The following is a 19,354-nucleotide window of genomic DNA, read 5'->3' as shown; positions in this document are numbered from 1 at the left end:
GTAAGTAGCACTTTTAGCTTTCGAAAGCAACATATTTTCATGTTGCATTTTAAAACACTTTGTACCAGCTGAGACCATGGATGTTTTGCACACCAGCAGAGCACAAAGTACTGGGTTACTGAGCTTGGATCTGAATTCACTTTTATTTTTGTTAACAATATTGAACAATCTCTCACAGTCAGTATTAGAATGGTAAAGAACCAATATTCTTTTCATAACCTGACAAAGAAGAGGAAATTTTTATCTTTCAGTAATTGTTTCTTTTAGCTGGGAAATAAGGTACCACTGCACATCAACTCTATCTGCATTAAGTATATTGTCAGGTAGAATCCCAACTTTATACTTCAGGAATTCTCCTTCCAGATGATCCAAAGTAGACAAGGATGGTAGAAAGGGATATCTCTTGACAAAGAATCTAACACTTTTGAAGCTTTTTGGCTGTCTCTCATTTACATCAGCAAATGAAGCATTTAAAAGCACTTCATCTCCATATGGGAATTTCTGGAGCATGTAATCACAGGCTGTAGCACAATAATCTCTAACATTATCATAAAACACCTTAACAGCTAGAGTAGAATTGTGTTCTATAAATTCTCTTGCTTCTGCACCAATAGCAAGATCTTCATTATCTTTCTATTAAGAACTCGGTAAATAATACCTCTGCATTTATAACATTCATGTCTGCAATTTAGTTCTGCTGTAGATAAGAAGTTACCTTAGTATTGGAGTTAGTAAGAACAGCTAATTCGATGTGATTCTTTGTTTTCAAGTTTTTCTCCACATAAAATTTACCACCATGCCCAATATTAAAATCGTTTCCACACAGACTGTAATGAGCATGATGCTGCCCTAGAATACAGGGACTCGTATCGTTGCTTAAAACTGACCTGTCATACATGTACTATATAGTACATGTATGACAGGTCAAATGGAACGCTGTATTATGCCATTCACATATTCATCTTTGAAGGATTCAGTTTTCTTTGGTCTTTTTCTGATCCAGCTGTGAAATTCTTTGAAAAGATATATGTGTTCTAACACAGACATCAACTAGAATACATCTTAAGTCTTTTAGCGCCAAATAGTAAAATTGTTTCCACACGGCCTGCAATAGATGTCATGTGATACTGCTCTCATGTCCTCATCTTTGGAGGATTCTATTATTTTATGTTTTGTTTATTTCTGGCCTTTTTCTAATCCATCTGTGAAATTATTTGAAAGGAGATATTTTTGCTCTCATACACGTATCGACTGAAATAAATTATACTTTTTAGCGCCAAATAACTATAGACTGGTTCTGTACTAAATATAAATTAGAAAAAAGAATCTGCGAGTACACATTAAAAATTAGAAAACCAGTCTGTTCTCTCCTCACTAAGCCATACAGCTGCTATAAATAGAATACAAGGTTGAAAGTTTGAAAGTAGAACCAGCATGTTTCTTGGTAATAGGATAGTTGCTATAAATAGAACATAATGCTGTTAGGAAAGTGCACGGACAAGCGTACTCTTATATTGTAGTTACGTAAAAGCAGTCTTTTCTAAAATATGGTCTGTGGGATTAATGGAATGTTAATAAAAACGAGAAAACAATTTTTTTTTTAAGGTGGATATACTGAAAAAGCGTAATCTACATACGTTTATGCGCAAGGCGTAATTTAGTGAAAAAAAGCATAATGATTACGCCAAAAGCGTAATGGTTGACATGTATGGTATATATCTTCCTAACTGTCAATAATGTTGTTTCCTCTTTTGCTTTTGCTAGAGTCCAAATTTGGTAAATTAATATTTATAGAAAGTTAAATACGCTAACATTTCACAAGCTGTCATCTTTGATACTGTACAACATGGTCTATCCTTGAGGTAAAACTGGGTCTGATTATCTATAACATAGGTCTAACCTTGTGAGGCAAAACAGGCTTGAGGCTTCTGCTAAAGTACTGGAAGTTTTTGCCATTTTTGTGAACCTGAAGTCTCTCCCCATCATACTTTATCTCTGCATAGAACCCATTTGGGCACTTCTTCATGGCCTGATCTATTGATCGGCAGGCCTCTGCCTAAAAGGAGAGATAGCATTGTCTATTTAGTTTAGGTAAAGTCTGAAGAAATGTGGATTCTGTAAAACAAATCCACAATAATAACTGAATTCTTGAAATTATAAAGCATACAGCATTTATCCAGATATGTAAACAGCAAAATGCATAGACCTAAATTCCTGCAGAATCAATATCATAATTTATTTGCTCAAACTGAGATTTTTATCTTTCTTTCCATTCTGTTTTATCTCAAGATATTTTCAACAATACTGAGATCCAGTTTGATCTGGAGATAGCATATATAATGAAAAATAACCTCTCTGTGTGTCTGTGTCTGGTTCAATGTTATGTCAGCACTATAAAACTGCCAATGAAAAGTCAAGTAATATAAATGTACAATAAGGAATTGAAAAAAAAATGTTAGGAATAAAGAAAAGTCCACACAAGTTTGGTAGGGTTTGTGTAACATTTGCCTGGTGCTGTGTATATTGATTTTGCATGTTTCACTTTTGGTCCATGACTGTAGATTCTATTTTTTGACTATAAATGAGTTGTTTACTAGTTTTTAGAGCAGCCTTAATAATGAACCTATTTACAAGTTGGAGAAAGTTTCTGACTGGATGATTGAGTATTGCAAAATATGTCAGGTGACGATGTATTGTTAAATATGTCACATTGAGTTGAATTGCAACTTAGAATTTATAATAAAGTAGTGGAGATGTATACAAGGAGTGAAGTGAACAATTATTCTTATTACTATTTCCTAGTATTGTTTATTGTTTTATATGAGTCTGCATATGTATTTTATGTGATGTTTAGATTTAATTTGAGAGGAATTATTATCTAAAATATTTATTAAAATTACTAAGTGCCCATATGACAGTCTAGATAAAAGCAATGTTTTGTAAATATTGTGAAATCATTCAAAAACATATTTACAATGCTATTTTGATACATCACGACTGTTGGCACTTCAGCACATTCTAGAATATTAGCACTTCAACACATTCAAGGATATTAGTACATCGGCACATTCAGGACCTGGAATTAATTCGGAACGAATTATTTTGGATTTGTGACAGAACTTTTAGCATTATTTTTGGATTCAATTTATAACTGAAAGAATTAAATTATTTGCTAATGTTTTACAAGACTTGTTAGTTTTGCTACCTTCTGACTTAAGTTTAAGGCAAAAAAGTCATAACACTTGAGAAATTCATTTAAATTTTGCACATCTGGGAACCTTTCCTTATAACAAAATTTGAGGAATTTGTTAAAACTATTTAAAGGTGAATTCAAAACATGGCGGAATTCTACGCCACTAAACCATATGAAAACCCACTGTTGTTAATTTAGGATTGCTAACCAAGCATTAGGAAATAAAATTAAAAATCTAAATTTCATGGTGAAAAAATAGGTGTTTAATAGTAAAACTGGGGCCAGATCCTAGTCAAATATTGCACTGATAGATTAGTAAATCTGTGACAAAACTGCCAGCAGTTTGGCTCATGTTAAATATGCCCGAATATAGTAATCAAATGAGGCACTTATTATTCCTGTTGCTTCCAATGTAGTTATCCACTTATTACCCCTGTCACTTCTAATGTAGTTATCCACTAATTATCCCTATCGCTTCCATTGTAGTTATCCACTATTATCCCTGTCATCTCCAATGTAGTTATCCACTTATTACCCCTGTCACTTCTAATGTAGTTATCCACTTATTATCCCTGTCATTTCCATTGTAGTTATCCACTTATTATCCCTGTCATTTCCAATGTAGTTATCCACTTATTATCCCTGTCATTTCCAATGTAGTTATCCACTTATTATCCCTGTCATTTCCAATGTAGTTATCCACTTATTATCCCTGTCATTTCCAATGTAGTTATCCACTTATTATCCCTGTCATTTCCAATGCAGTTATCCACTTATTATCCCTGTCACTTCCAATGTAGTTATCCACTTATTATCCCTATCGCTCACAATGTAGTTATTCACTTATTATCCCTGTCATTTCCAATGTAGTTATCCACTTATTATCCCTGTCATTTCCAATGTAGTTATCCACTTATTATCCCTGTCATTTCCAATGTAGTTATCCACTTATTATCCCTGTCATTTCCAATGTAGTTATCCACTTATTATCCCTGTCACTTCCAATGTAGTTATCCACTTATTATCCCTATCGCTCCCAATGTAGTTATTCACTTATTATCCCTGTCATTTCCAATGTAGTTATCCACTTATTATCCCTGTCATTTCCAATGTAGTTATCCACTTATTATCCCTGTCATTTCCAATGTAGTTATCCACTTATTATCCCTGTCATTTCCAATGTAGTTATCCACTTATTATCCCTGTCATTTCCAATGTAGTTATCCACTTATTATCCCTGTCATTTCCAATGTAGTTATCCACTTATTATCCCTGTCATTTCCAATGTAGTTATCCACTTATTATCCCTGTCATTTCCAATGCAGTTATCCACTTATTATCCCTGTCATTTCCAATGCAGTTATTAACTTATTATCCTGTTGCTTCCAATGTAGTTATCCACTTATTATCCCTGTCATTTCCAATGAATATGTGTAGACAGAGTAATCCTGCATATTTTTATCATACCAACACTTTAAAAAGGTAAGAATACAAAAACAAATATCATAATATACAGTGTGACCCTGCAATATCACGCTCCATTACAACACAGGTCATGGCGTGGTTATCAAAATTTTATGTACTTGTATTTTTCTCATACAAAGAAGAAGAAAAAATACTTTCTTAAAAGTACAAAAAAAACGTAAAAAGTTTATTATCATTTTGGGGAAGAGATTGTGCATGAATAATACAAAATGATCATGGTGTGGCTCCTGAAAATTTTTATGTATATTTCTCATACACAAATATATAGTTTTTTGTTCTTAAAAAGTATAAAAAGGACATGCAAAAAATTTATTCTGGAATCACATAGGGCTTCGCCAATGTCAAAAACTGCGATTTTCCTTATTGGAAGCAAAATATACCATCTAGCAATCTTTTTTATTGGCGACATTGCTGGCTGTTTAAACTTGTGTATACAACAATTGGTTTGGAGTAGAGAAATTCAGAGTCCCCATCAAAGGAAGCTGCAAACTTGATATAAAATGCACTGAAATTTATCTATTGTTACATAAACAATTTCTTTGTCCACATTGAACCATCTAAAGTGAATTGTTATATCATAATCCGCTTATGTTGATATCAAGCATGAGTTCTGTATGTTGTGAGATATCCGCTTTTTTTATAGCTGACATTTCTGGTAGCGGAGATCAACTGGACAAGGCATTATCTCATAATCTATCTTTCATCGGATTTTCAGCCACTTGCTAGCAATTAATATCTTTACATAGACTGACATTTGTATGTGGATGGTAAGCAAAATTTCTCTTCTTTTCACTCAGAATTAAATTCTTTATAACACTTTCTGTACTAATCCTTGTCATCAGACAAAAACACCTGTGTCTCTATCATCTGTTGACCCTTTGTTATCACTCCGCTACCATAAATGTGAAGGAAAAAAAAACATCTTACTTGTTGGTGTATTCAATAGGCAGGGAGGAACAGTAACTACAATCAACCAACCAAATGATGACCAATTCCTTTTTTTAAACTGTTAGTTTGCTGATATTTAAAATAAAACAGACTACCTTTGAAGCACTAACTGTTATGAAAACGTACTAAGCAAATGGAAAAAAATCAGTCTTAATCATGCAGTACAATTATTTGATATTGCCACCACAATAAGAAATGGGCATTTGTTTGGTTCTCCAAAGCCGTTCTTTAGGGTTGAATAATGCATACACCTTTCATCAAAGAAAGCCGACTACAATCTTCAATAAAAACAAAGAACTTTGACTTCAAAGGAAGTCAGTACTAAACTTAAATAAAAGCAATGGAATCTGATGATCTTTTTCATTTTCCAACATGACTGGAACACGTTTACTGTGCTGTGAAAGTTTCTTTCTTGCAGAGAAAAAGTTTATGCTTACGAATGCTACAGCTTAAAATGCAAACTAACTTTTACTGACTTGGGATGTACTGAAAAGTAAATGTGCTTCATCATTCATTACGTGATTGTGCTATGTTTATCCACTGAATTCAAACCTATATGACCTGTGACAAAATTATTGAATATTTCAAATCTCTGTGTGTCCATATTTTTGATGGAATTACTGGTATTGTGGATTCAATGTATGTGATGAGATTCGCGGGTGAGTACATGGTGTTGATATTCTATTCATGCTATACATAAGACATGCATATATAAACAGTAAACACGTATATGTAAGAATCTGTGGTTCTCTAAATAAAGATATATATTATATATACCTTTGTTTTCACTACAGGTGTATTTCCCATTTAATATGCATCAATTTAAGATGGTAACTGTGCCAATGAAGCTTATATTTTACCACCCATATTTATTACCTAAACCCACCCCCCGTGCAATTTCTTTGGGGCACATGCATCATTTTCTTCAGCTAACTGACCTGGTAGCTTATAACACGGTTCAATCTATAACACGGTCAGGTTCTTTGGCTTCCAACTATTGTGTTATAGCAGGGTCACATTGTACTACATTTATGTAATGGATTTGTCTGCAGATTCAAATAACTTTTAGTTAAATATTAATTTGGAATCAACTGCATCTTTGCAATGACGTTTTCTGTTTCTAATCTACTATTTTATCAGTCATGTTGTGCTTAAATTCAACTCTCATTTTAAGATTAGGGTTAGAGTTAAAAGCTGAGGACATATTCTACATTGCTCCTATTCTAAAATTATATTGTGAAAAGTACAAGAATTCCTACAACCATACCAGCATTGGCAGCACTGGGGTCATCAGAGATGCTCGGACACTCAGCTTTTTGCTAAGACCTAGCTTGCTGCCTTTGTTCTCTATCACTCTGTCAACTACATCACGCAAGTCACGCGAGGCTTGGAATGCTGCATAGGCATTAGTGTCAAGGCCATCAAGACTGAAAGAAGCAAAAGTGCAATTCTAAAATCTTGCATTTAAAATTTCCAGCATGTCCCCTCCCAAACTCTAATATATGATATGACTAACTGGAATTTTTTTATTTTTTTATGGCTTCCCTCCCTTCATTTCACAAACCTGATATCTAGCCGTAAAGACAGGACCAGGGTAACAAAAGGAGGATTAACTATCTGTGCATTCTCTCTGACTGTGGACGGTGAACAGAACTCTGAATAGGCATCTGTTTGTGTAATTGCATGCTTTATTGTTCTGATAGCCTGACCTTGCCTCTACCATCTTATCTGTACATTTGTAAACACCTGGTTTCAAAATCATGTTTTTAAATGTACATCTAGAATCTAGTTGTCTGGCTGGGCACCATATTCTCAAAATATTCTAAGAAATGTCCTAAGAACCAAAACTCAAGCTCAAAGTCTGAAAACTTCAAGTTTGTAATTTTAATAAGCATAAAGCTAGAATTCTAAATGTTTCAGAATGTTCTTAATTTGGACCAATCACCGAGACTGTCAAATGTCTGTGATTTAAAAGCACCTTAAAGGAGACCAGAAATCAATGGAAATATAGAATAATAATAAAAGCACTATGGAAGAAAACCTTATTCTGAAGTATCATCTGCAACCGCAATGCCAATACTTTCAGGATGTGACATCATAGTAGCGACTCCAGCATCCCAAGTGGGAGTTGCCAGAATAAAAAAAACAATACATTTTACGATGCTTACTGGTGTAATAGCACATTGATAAAAACCTGTGGACAGCATTTATTCTTTTCCAATAGATACAGGCATAAGGAAAGTATGGATACATTACTCGAGTTCAAAGCAACACCATACAGCACTCTGTGCTCACTACATCTGTCAAAGAAATGTTATGAGAGGGATCCTGAAAAAACAGCAGCTCTAGGATACACAAATGCTAGGCCTAGACTAAAAGTTGGCGCTGTTCCAGATATACCGTTGGATATTTTAAATCCTGGGAAAAGTGTTAAACGTGTGAGTTATGAAAATAGGCAGAAGGTCGAGTAAGTGACCACAAAATGCAAAATCAATTTACAAATCTTTTATCTACACCAGCAGTGCTAACAGAAATCTGATAGCCATACACCCGGGGCCAATGTGATTTTAGTTCTGGCCCATCCTGTATTTAAAGTTAGGTGCATGTCAGGCTTGTCGAAACAAAAATTGTTTGCCTGTGGAAACTTTGATCATGCTGGTGAAATGAGCAAATGTATTTTCAAGATGTTGACATACATGCCTTAACACGGCACAATCTGATCAAATCACCACTGTCCTAGGTGAAATTTAGATCTGATTTTAATCAAATGGAAGCTATGCTATTTAAATAAGATTCTAAACTTGTCAAGAAAACACAACTTTCAGTAATCTTAAAAAATATTACAAACTAAAGAAGAAAAAACTTTCAGTCTATACCTGTTACATGTAGCATGTATAAATGGTAATCTATAATGACTGGAACTGATGTAAAACTATCCCTTGGACAGTTTAAATAGCAGCGATTAAAAGAAAAGAGGTAAAAGTTTCACATTAACTAGATGACAATAGAGACTGGGGGGAGGAGACTATCAACCCAACCGCCTTGCCCCAATGTGTGAGCACCCAAGGGACGTGGCATTTCTCCCTATGATATGCCTTATTATTCTCCCCAGGACAAACCCCTTTTTCATATTCTGGTCAGCTCTGGCTAAACTGCAAAATAGCTAAAGTTTTGATTTAAGTACACAAACAATAAAGCCAGTGTGACTAATTAACAGTTAATCCTTATCCTTGCATGTATCATGTGAAAACAACTGCCCTTCGGAGATACTTCGAAGAAACTATATTCGACAGTGTGTCAGCAATATCAGCAATTGATTGCCAAATAAACAATGCCTATTTTGTTCTAACTTACGATGTATTGGACTTCATTTTGACAGTTCAAATCTGAAGTCACAAGTTACCGTACATGTGGCAACTTTTTCTCACGTTTTATGCCCCACCTTATTTCTCTAGGTTTAAGTCTTAATGTATGTAACACTGTTTACTTAATAAAATATTTATTCTGAAAAAGTACTTTAGGGGTATGTATACTGCATGGTATATTTTGTTTTATTCCTTCTTTTAATTTAATAATGGTAATTAAACTTTACATATAAGGTAGTGGAATGTCAGGTCTTAACTGGCCGAGTTTTTCTGGCGGATGTGGAGATTTTGTTTGCAGAGAAAATCTCACAGCAACTACAGTAATCATTCATTTAAGCTAATTGGTGATAATTTTATTTAAAAAAAGTTATACTATAGTAATGCTGTAGTTGTTTAAAAACATCTGAAATTTACGTGAATAATGTTTAATCTTAATTGAGAGGCCCCTTCAGACTGTGAGGCCCTAAGATGTAGCTTGTATAGCTTATGCCTAAATGCGGCACTGATTTCATCACTACAATATTCACAAGTGACAAAATAGAATATGGCATCTGTGGATTGCATACATTATATCTATTTATTCATGTTTTTTTGTTTTTTTGTTCTGAGAAATGAAAATTGACAGATGTAATGTAATAATTGGGACTTCTCTGCAAAAAATTGGGAGATATTACAAGATCGGGAGGTATATGAGGAAATACTCCCAAAATCGGGAGACTTTTTTTCCCGGCTTGAGAGTTGACAGGTATGAACTGTCTGGGCTTGTGGAATTTCAGTCATGGCCTGTGCCTAAATTTTTTTTAATTTGAGCACTGACCAGTACAGTACATAAACTATTATACCAGACAGCAGATTCAACTCAACTTTTGCAAATCAAATCTGGTCTCCTCCTGTCTGTTTCGCTTGCCATGTTAACTTTATGTTTGTATTCAAGGACTGGCTAGTACTGCATCACGGGACCACGTGATCTGTTGTCTCATCAAAACTCGGAAAAACTTGGCAATTTACGGAATCGTGGTATCTTCCACACAATATAATCACTACCCACTTATGATATTTAATTTATAAACATTACAGTTGAATTAAAATCTGTAGAGAATTACATACGTAAAAGGAAAAGCTTGATTTCTGGTCTCCTTTAGTATCCCTTCTGCATTCAGTGTTATCAGCCCAAGCTTGAGTTTTTAACTCAAAATTGTTTGAGAATACATGGTCTAGACATCGCCAACGAACTTAAATCCTGAATACATAACCAACTGAAAGGTTGCTTCCTTGGTCTAGATAATTTATGATTAATAGAATTTGTCCTTACTCAGAGCATAAATATCTTAAGAGTTCAAAATTTTCAGCAATATCACACTGCCTTCATCAGCAACAGTACTACTGTTGATCATATGACTTATAATGGTCATGTGATACAAAGAGAAACAAGGAGCAGCAGTGTGGTCCTGAGTCTCACCAATAGTTGCCAATTTATACATGGAGTTTTTGAGAAAAAGGCCTTGGAATCAGACAGGAAACCACCATCTATATGGTTCAGATATGTGGACCATACTTTAAAATAAATGAGTACCATATGTAGGACTTCTTCAATTCATCTCAACTCTATTGACCCACATGTTCAGTTCACTTCAGAACAAGAAGAAAGTGGCAAACTACCATTCTTGGACACAAGTATACACATAAATAATGATAGATCAAGCAAAGCCAATGTGAATAGAAAACCAACCAACAAAGAGCAGTATCTTCAATATGAAATATGACAGCATAGGCCAACATTATACAGAGATGAGAGGCATGAATTACCAACCATCTACAACAGTTTCCTCATACTGCAGTGTGATATTGCCAAACAATTTTAACACTGAGATATGTGATGTTGAGTTTAGGTCAGTATGAGCAATGTCTGTCAATCTATGGGCATAACCAATATTCAGAATCTAAAAATGATTCATTGAAAAATAAAAACAATTCAAACACTTGGTGTAAAATTTGTATTTAAAATGCACCTACAGATGTAAAAATGGACTTTGATGTCTCACTTTCTTTGACATATATTACACACATGTATTTTTTTTAACGAATCAATCTGTTTAAAATATCTTCAAAAACAAAGGTGCTCTGCTTAAGAAAAAAAGAAAAGAAACTATACTGTAAAAGCTTAGTGCTTAGTACTAGAGATCTGAGGTTGATCACTCACATATTCTTGGCACCAGCATTTATCCTCAGGTCATGTTTTATCATTCGCACAAACATTTTCAGATCATTGCTTGTGCATCTGAAATAAGAAAGTTTATGATCGTTATTATGAAAAGCAACACCACAAATCGTGAACATTTTTAACAAACTAAATGCTATCATAACAGGATAAAAAGGAGATTTATGATACTAGCTGCACCTTGCATGTTGAACCCCAGCTCAGAAATGTGCCATCAATCTTATAACATTGACTCCTTTGTCTAAGAATTGCCATAAACCTTATAAACTTGACTCCAAGATCAAAGAATTGCCATAAACCTATTAAAATTGAATCCAAGGTCAAATAATTGCCATAAACCTTGTAAACTTGACTCCAAGGTCAAAGAATTGCCATCAATCTTTTAAAATTGACTTCAAGGTCAAAGAATTGCCACAAACATTATGACCTTGACTCCTAGTCAAAGAAATGCCATAAACTTTATAACTTTGTCTCCTTGTCAAAGAATTGCAATAAACATTATAACCTTGACTCCTGGTTTCAAGAACTGCCATAAACATTATAACACTGACTCTAAGGTCAAAGTGTCTCAGAATGAATTGTCTATTTGCTTAACAATTAAATATTCTATGTGTGGTCTTAATCCATAAAGTGGCAAGGTAATGTCAGGCAATTGTAAATTTTAGCTAAAGAAAATGTAAACCTAAATCAAAGCTGTTGAAGCAAATACCATAACTGTCCAATGTTTCTGCCATAAAAATAACTACTATGTATTGTTTTTCCACCATCTAGGACTGAACAATAAACATTCTGTGAATTTATTTCAATCTCAAGACTACTCATTTTGTGAAATTCAGTAGTTGCTACAAGCCACAACATTAACAATCCAATCCTACTAAGAAGCAATTTACGACCATACTATGTCTGATGCAAAGTTATCAACTTAAATACCATAACAAAATGTCTTCTTGTTGCAAACCATGATAAAATATATCCCAACACATATTCACAATACTATTTCAAGCATTTAAAAACACAAGAAAAATCTAATCAAACAGCATATAGCAGAACCTTTCTTAATAATCAATGACTAATCAAACAGCATATACCAGCTTCTTTCTTAATTAAATATGACTAATAAAACAGCATATACCAGCACCTTTCTCAGTTATCGATGACTAATATAACTGAACAGCATATACCAGCATCTTTCTCAATTATCAATGACTAATGAAACAGCATATACCAGCACCTTTCTTAATTATCAGTGACTAATTAAAAAGCATATACCAGCACCTTTCTTAATTATCAATGACTAATATAATAAAACAGCATATACCAGCATCTTTCTCAATTAACAGTGACTAATTAAACAACATATACCAGCACCTTTCTTAATTATCAATGACTAATGAAACAACATATAACAGTACCTTCCTCAATTATCAATGACTAATGAAACAGCATATAACAGAGCATTCTCAATTACCAATGAACAGTGAAATGGCATATACCAGCATCTTTCTCAATTATCAATGACTAATGAAACATCATATACTAGCACCTTTCTTAATTATCAATGACTAATGAAACAGCATATACCAGCAGCTTTCTTAATTTTCAATGACTAATGAAACAGCATATACCAGCAGCTTTCTCAACTATCAATGACTAATGAAACAGCATATACCAGCACCTTTCTTAATTATCAATGACTAATCAAACAGCATATACCAGCAGCTTTCTCAACTATCAATGATTAATGAAACAGCATATAACATTACCATTCTCAATTATCAATGACTAATGAAACAGCATATAATAGTACCTTTCTCAATTATCAATGACTAATGAAGCAGCATATAACAGTACCTTTCTCTATTATCAATGACTAATGAAACAGCATATACCAGCACCTTTCTTAATTATCAGTGACTAATTAAAAAGCATATACCAGCACCTTTCTTAATTATCAATGACTAATATAATAAAACAGCATATACCAGCATCTTTCTCAATTAACAGTGACTAATTAAACAACATATACCAGCACCTTTCTTAATTATCAATGACTAATGAAACAACATATAACAGTACCTTCCTCAATTATCAATGACTAATGAAACAGCATATAACAGAGCATTCTCAATTACCAATGAACAGTGAAATGGCATATACCAGCATCTTTCTCAATTATCAATGACTAATGAAACATCATATACTAGCACCTTTCTTAATTATCAATGACTAATGAAACAGCATATACCAGCAGCTTTCTCAACTATCAATGACTAATGAAACAGCATATACCAGCACCTTTCTTAATTATCAATGACTAATCAAACAGCATATACCAGCAGCTTTCTCAACTATCAATGATTAATGAAACAGCATATAACATTACCATTCTCAATTATCAATGACTAATGAAACAGCATATAATAGTACCTTTCTCAATTATCAATGACTAATGAAACAGCATATAACAGTACCTTTCTCTATTATCAATGACTAATGAAATAGCATATACCAGCACCTTTCTTAATTATCAATGACTAATTAAACAGCATATAACAGTACTTTTCTCAATTATCAATAACTAATGAAATAGCATATACCAGCACCTTTCTTAATTATCAATGACTAATTAAGCAGCATATAATAGTACCTTTCTCAATTATCAATGACTAATTAAACAGCATATAACAGTACCTTTCTCAGTTATCAATGACTAATTAAACAGCATATAAAAGTACCTTTCTCAATTATCAATGTATATTAAGTTTCAGAAATAGACTTCAGGGGAATCATTAAAAATTCTAAAACAATGATGTACATCTGAAAATACATTCACATAAAACCTAACTTTTAACACTGATGGAAGAAGTACTTTGTATCATTATAAGGATTGTATCAATTTTATAAAATTCAACTTTTTCCACAAAACTCAAGATTTTCAACCACAATCTGAAGTAAGAGTCTTCCAAGTCTCAACTGTGAGATCTAGGCAAAGCCAAAACATCGCAGACTAAGTATCATCAATATTATAAGATAATGAGTTTTGAGTAAAGTATGTTACTTTATAACACCTTTCTAATCACAAAGGATTAGGAGACAAGAGTGGACTCCTCTTGGATAAAGGACTTGTCACCAATCCCATCAATTGTTAAATACTACATGAGCAAATGTGTATGTTCTACCAGGGATATATGGGGATAGCTTGGGAGGGTGTACCCATATTATGACCAGATAAGAATTATGAAATAAACATTTAATTCCAAAAATTTATTTATTCTTTGATTATACTTCACTGGGGAAAAAAGGTGAGAGGAAGAGGAAGAGGGAGTTACATCCCCTTACCCTGGAGTTGTCTCTACTTGACTGTAGAACCTGTTTGAAAATGCTGGTCTTTCTTTTTCTTAAGAGATTCATGAGTGCTGGAGTTATATAAGAGGCCTCTGATGAAACAGGATAAAGCAAAGGCCAGAAGACTACCATAATCATTGCATCTAAGACTTGACCTTCACTGGACAATGTTGGATTGAGGAAGAAGATGTTACTTGTGAGCATGTGTCCTTGAACTACTAAGAGCGGTCTGGCAAGGAAACCAATTTTTTCTAGCTAAATATGTTTCTTTAATAATACTTGCCCAATCTTAATGCCTTAGGAGAACTATTACTTTGCAAATCAGCCCTCCAATACCAAAACTTTTTAGCTAAAAAGTTAAACATTATCTGCCCACCAGGCATGGGGCCAATTACAACTGTAGTCATAATTGATTGTAATCTATTACAGTGTGAGCTGTAATAATAATTATTGTACTCACTGACTTCAGAAGCTCTATAATCGTAATTGTCCTTCACTGATTGTGTAACCATATGGTTTAATTATGATTACAAATGATTACAACCCAAAAAATCACTAATTATATTCTTAATAACTGCAAGAATAATAAACGCTTCCATAAACGAAAGACCAAGAATGTTGATAATTACAATAAGGAGTGGGGAGGTTTAGGTGGCCAATATACAATCTAATTTTCTAAAAATATACTGTGTCTTATAATTGTCAATGAACATTTACACAGAGTTAAAACTGCTTTCAATTAAACAATGTATGATATTCACCCTTAAGAAAAAAAATTATAACAAGCAAATACAAAGCAATCGAAATCTCCTCCTGTAATTGTAATCATAATCAAGGTTTTCAAATAAAGTGTAATTGTAATCTTAATCATCAGTGTCAAACAACCTGTAATCATAATCATAACTGTAATCAAGCACCTGTAATTGACCCCATGCCAACTACCATCCTAGGTAGCAGTTGGATAGTGATTTTCCCTTGATATAGGGATTTGTACAAATCCCATGAAAACTACTGTTAGTAGAAGACACACTCTAAATGGATGTAACTGCAGGGAGGCTGTGAGGGTGTAAGTGTATTATGATTAGGTATGTATTAGTGGAGAAGCATATTTTACTAGAAATAATTGTTTTCTTCTTCAAATATGTTACCTGTCATAATACCTAAGGAGAATAGGTAAGAGATGGAAAGAGTTACATCCTTTTATGCTGAGACACCATCTCTGATCCCTGAAGATACGTGAGAGACTGCTTCTAGACAACCTGACGAGAATCGATTTCACATGTCTGGGAGAATCTTTGAAAAGGAAAATGTTTTCCTCCAGCAAATCCCATGAAACCTGTGATATAATGTCCATACAAAGCTGTTGAATGTCGAGCCAAGCCCTTTTGGGATGAAAAGATCTCCAAGTTGTATTCTGGAGACAATGAACTCTGACCTCCATCTCATGGCATGGATAATGTCAGATATGAAACAGCTTTGCTCAAAATGGAATGCTTGTGATTACTGCCCTAACTTCATGAGCTGAAATGTGTAGCAAATTCACTGATCTGGGATTATTTCCCACTGTGCAAAGAGAATACTCCATTTTATCCAGAATGAAAATGCCTGTGCTGATACATAATACTTTACATCATTGGGGGCTAAAAGAGGCAGGATCTCCCTCAGAGCCAGGCTTGGTCATTTTCAAGTAGTGCTTCTGAGCTTGTGCTGGGTCATTATAGATGACCCTGTGATGAAGTGTCCAGAGTAGGAGCCTGTTCTTGGCAATGTTAGCAGGGGTTATCATGACCGATCCTGACCAGAACTGTAAGTAGTTTGGGTCAACTGGTAAAGCAAGTTTTGCACCGATTCTGACTGCCATCCCTAGTGCAAGTATGAAGCAGGTCTTAAATGTGGTGAACAAATGAAGCCCTCAATAGCAGTTTAAACGGTGTCTTATTCAGCCATGTTAATACCCATGACAGTTTAAACTTTGGAAACAGAGCCAAAGTTTTTCCACATGTAAACTTGAAATTTGACAGCTGGTCGGATCGGTCTTTGTTTGGTCTGACATCTTCTTTTTCATGATGATGCAGCATATTGGTTATCATGAAACAGCAGCCTTCAATCATAAATGGCAGTCAGTGGTGTAATGTGTTCATTCTTACCCCAATGTGCACAATTTTCCATTACTCTTACACACTTTCTAAGTAGAGGGCCATCTTGCTTAAGTGATTCGCTCCACCACTTGTTGAGAGAACTGTTCATTCCTGAGGGTTTGTTTAAAATGATCCAGACATTAAGATTCAACAATTTGATTGGAATGGAATGGTTGCCATCATGTTTCCTTAAGCAACTGAGGAAATACCTCTACTTCCTAGGGATTTTCTGCCACTTCACTGATGAAATCATTGATACATGATTTTTCCCACTTGGGTGGAGCAATGACGATGAGGTAACACTCTGAAATTCTTGCTTTCTGTATCATGTTTTGGAAACAGGTGTGTTGGAGGGTGAGATTCTGTGTGGAATCAATTCCAGTCTATGGAAAGGTCATTGACTGCCCAGCCCTTCAGATCCAGGCTAGTGAGAAAAAAGTTGGGAGTTTTGCATACATTTTATCAACAATAGATCAGTTAATAGCCGGTCCCAGTGGGAACCTATGTGAGTGAAAACTGAGGGATGAAGCAACCATTCTGTTTATATTAGATGACTATTCTGTGATAAAGAGTCTGCTAATACATACATTCTGCCTGATAATACAACAAATATGTTGATGGATTTGTCATTGAAGACACTAGCTTAGAAATTCTGAAACAAAAAAGCAAAGGTCTCTGATAATTCACCACTGTGACAGTAGACTTGTTGGACAGAATGAAAAATGCTCTTTCCATCTCGACTCTCCTGCCACCTATGGACTGCTTCCCATTGCCTCTCATCTCTAGGATACTATTATGCAACAGATGATCACCACTGAGCCAATGTCCGAATCACATTCATACAAACATACAAATTGTCAACTTGAGGGTTGTACCTGCCATGAACCACCTGACATTAGTCAAGTGAGATTCTCCCATTTCCTGATATGAGACATAATATGCATTGTTTATTCTAAGGATCAAACTTCCAGCTGCCATTGGGACAACAGTATCATTGAATAGGTAACCTAGGACAATCATGTCCTCTGTTACATTGAGTAAGCCCCTCAGGCGAAAAATATACTTGGCTGACTAATGGTCCTTTGTAAGAACTTAAGCTCCCATTGCAATGATTTCAATGCATGTTCTAGAAGGCGATATTCCTTGTTCAGAATAAAGTTGGGTCAAATGTGATTCTTGCAAAGATTGAGCAATCAGTTGCCCTGGGTTTGTAATAGCAACTTGGCATTAACTGGTCAGAATGGCATTGAAAAGCCATCCTAAAATTTGTAAGTCACCACCAACTGTGTCTTTTACTCATGAGGGTCTGTGTAAAGATGCTGGGATGAAATAAATGAAATCAGACCATAAGCAGTCCAGTCAGGCATATTTGCAAACTGGAATGGGTTCAGTATTGACTGTTATGGATCTACATCTGATTGCATGGCAAGAAATTAGGGTGGATAAAAATCCTCTTCTGTGTGCTTTTATCCACACTGATTCTCGACAACCATGGCTTTGAACTTGTATTTATTCAGCCATACCTTTTCCCCCGAGAAGAGCCATATTAAGTAGATACTCTGGTGCAACTTGCCATGGGAAGTAAGCTGGTTGCCTTGTGGCACTATGGGCAGCCTGAGCCTTAAGAGTGCCAGAAGTCAGGACAGCATACTGGATGATGACTAACATAAGCAGCCCCATAATTAAACATAACAGGCAGGATTGGCTTCGTTACTGACCTTGTGCTGTCAGATCCAGATGGCAGCAGTCCGATAGTGATGGAACAGGGCCAATGTATCATCCATAACCTTGTCAAATTCCTTAGTGGGTTATGAGATATGTACTGATATTGGAGTGGGTTATAGGATACAGAATCGGTCCCTACTTCACCATGCAAGACACTCTTGAATGCTCTCCAGGTCTGCAATTTGACCAACAATGATAACAGTTGAACTCTGGTTGGTCTTTGTTTCTTAGTATGTTGGCAGACGCTGGAACTATGGACTAAGCTGCTGACTGAGTCAGGGCAGGAGAATGAACAGGTAGCAACACACAAAAGATTTCCTCGATTGATGCTCAGAAGGCAGACCTTCTCTTGTCAGTGGGATCTAGCAAAAATGACAGAGCTTGTGAGCATACTTCATCAACCCTAGATGAAAAGGGCTATGCCAACACCTGATATGCAATCTGAAATACACCTGGAGAAGATTGTCTAAAGGGGTGGCCCACCATGCTCACAGTACATCCTGAACAATGTAGATTTGGATTTCTAACATACCTTTAAAAAAGTCAATCGTTACGATGTCTGCAGTGTGGCAGATTATAGTGATGTCTAGCACTGGCGCATCATGCCGCAGACATGTAGCATCATGTTCCAATGTGTCACATTATCCTGACACCAGGCCAACCAGTCCTAACACTAACCTCTTAATGCTGAGTGCCAAGCAAGGTGGCTGTTAGTACCATTTTTACTAGTCTTTGGTATGACTTGACTGCGGTTCGAACCTGTGACCTCCTGCATCCAAGGCAGACACTCTAACCACCTGAGCTGTCCTGATCACTATGTAATTCAGTTTATAATGAGGATGACGTATTAACAAGACTGAAATGTTACCATATTTACCATATATGTTGGGACACTGTATCTGTTGGGACACCATAAATTACTTTTAAAAGTAATTTT

At 35.0% G+C, this 19,354-nt stretch overlaps 1 protein-coding gene across 1 annotated transcript in view; it reads right to left on the bottom strand.

Moving 5' to 3' along the window:
• Window positions 1–19,354, bottom strand: part of LOC149781262 (DNA ligase 3-like) — a 116,143-nt gene that overhangs the window by 57,299 nt on the left and 39,490 nt on the right. The window contains exons 9-11 of the mRNA XM_089935348.1: window positions 11,192–11,269; window positions 6,894–7,053; window positions 1,901–2,056 (exon numbers count right to left, since the gene is read on the bottom strand). Coding sequence (XP_089791474.1) covers window positions 1,901–2,056; window positions 6,894–7,053; window positions 11,192–11,269 — 394 coding nt within the window. The remainder of the gene's footprint in view (window positions 1–1,900; window positions 2,057–6,893; window positions 7,054–11,191; window positions 11,270–19,354) is intronic.

The sequence above is a fragment of the Sinohyriopsis cumingii genome, chromosome 15 (genome assembly GCF_028554795.1).
Source record: "Sinohyriopsis cumingii isolate HCF-2022 chromosome 15, ASM2855479v2, whole genome shotgun sequence".
NCBI lineage: Eukaryota > Metazoa > Mollusca > Bivalvia > Unionida > Unionidae > Sinohyriopsis > Sinohyriopsis cumingii.
Note: the sequence above shows the minus strand (reverse complement) of the source record. Positions and strands in the feature narration are given on the sequence as shown.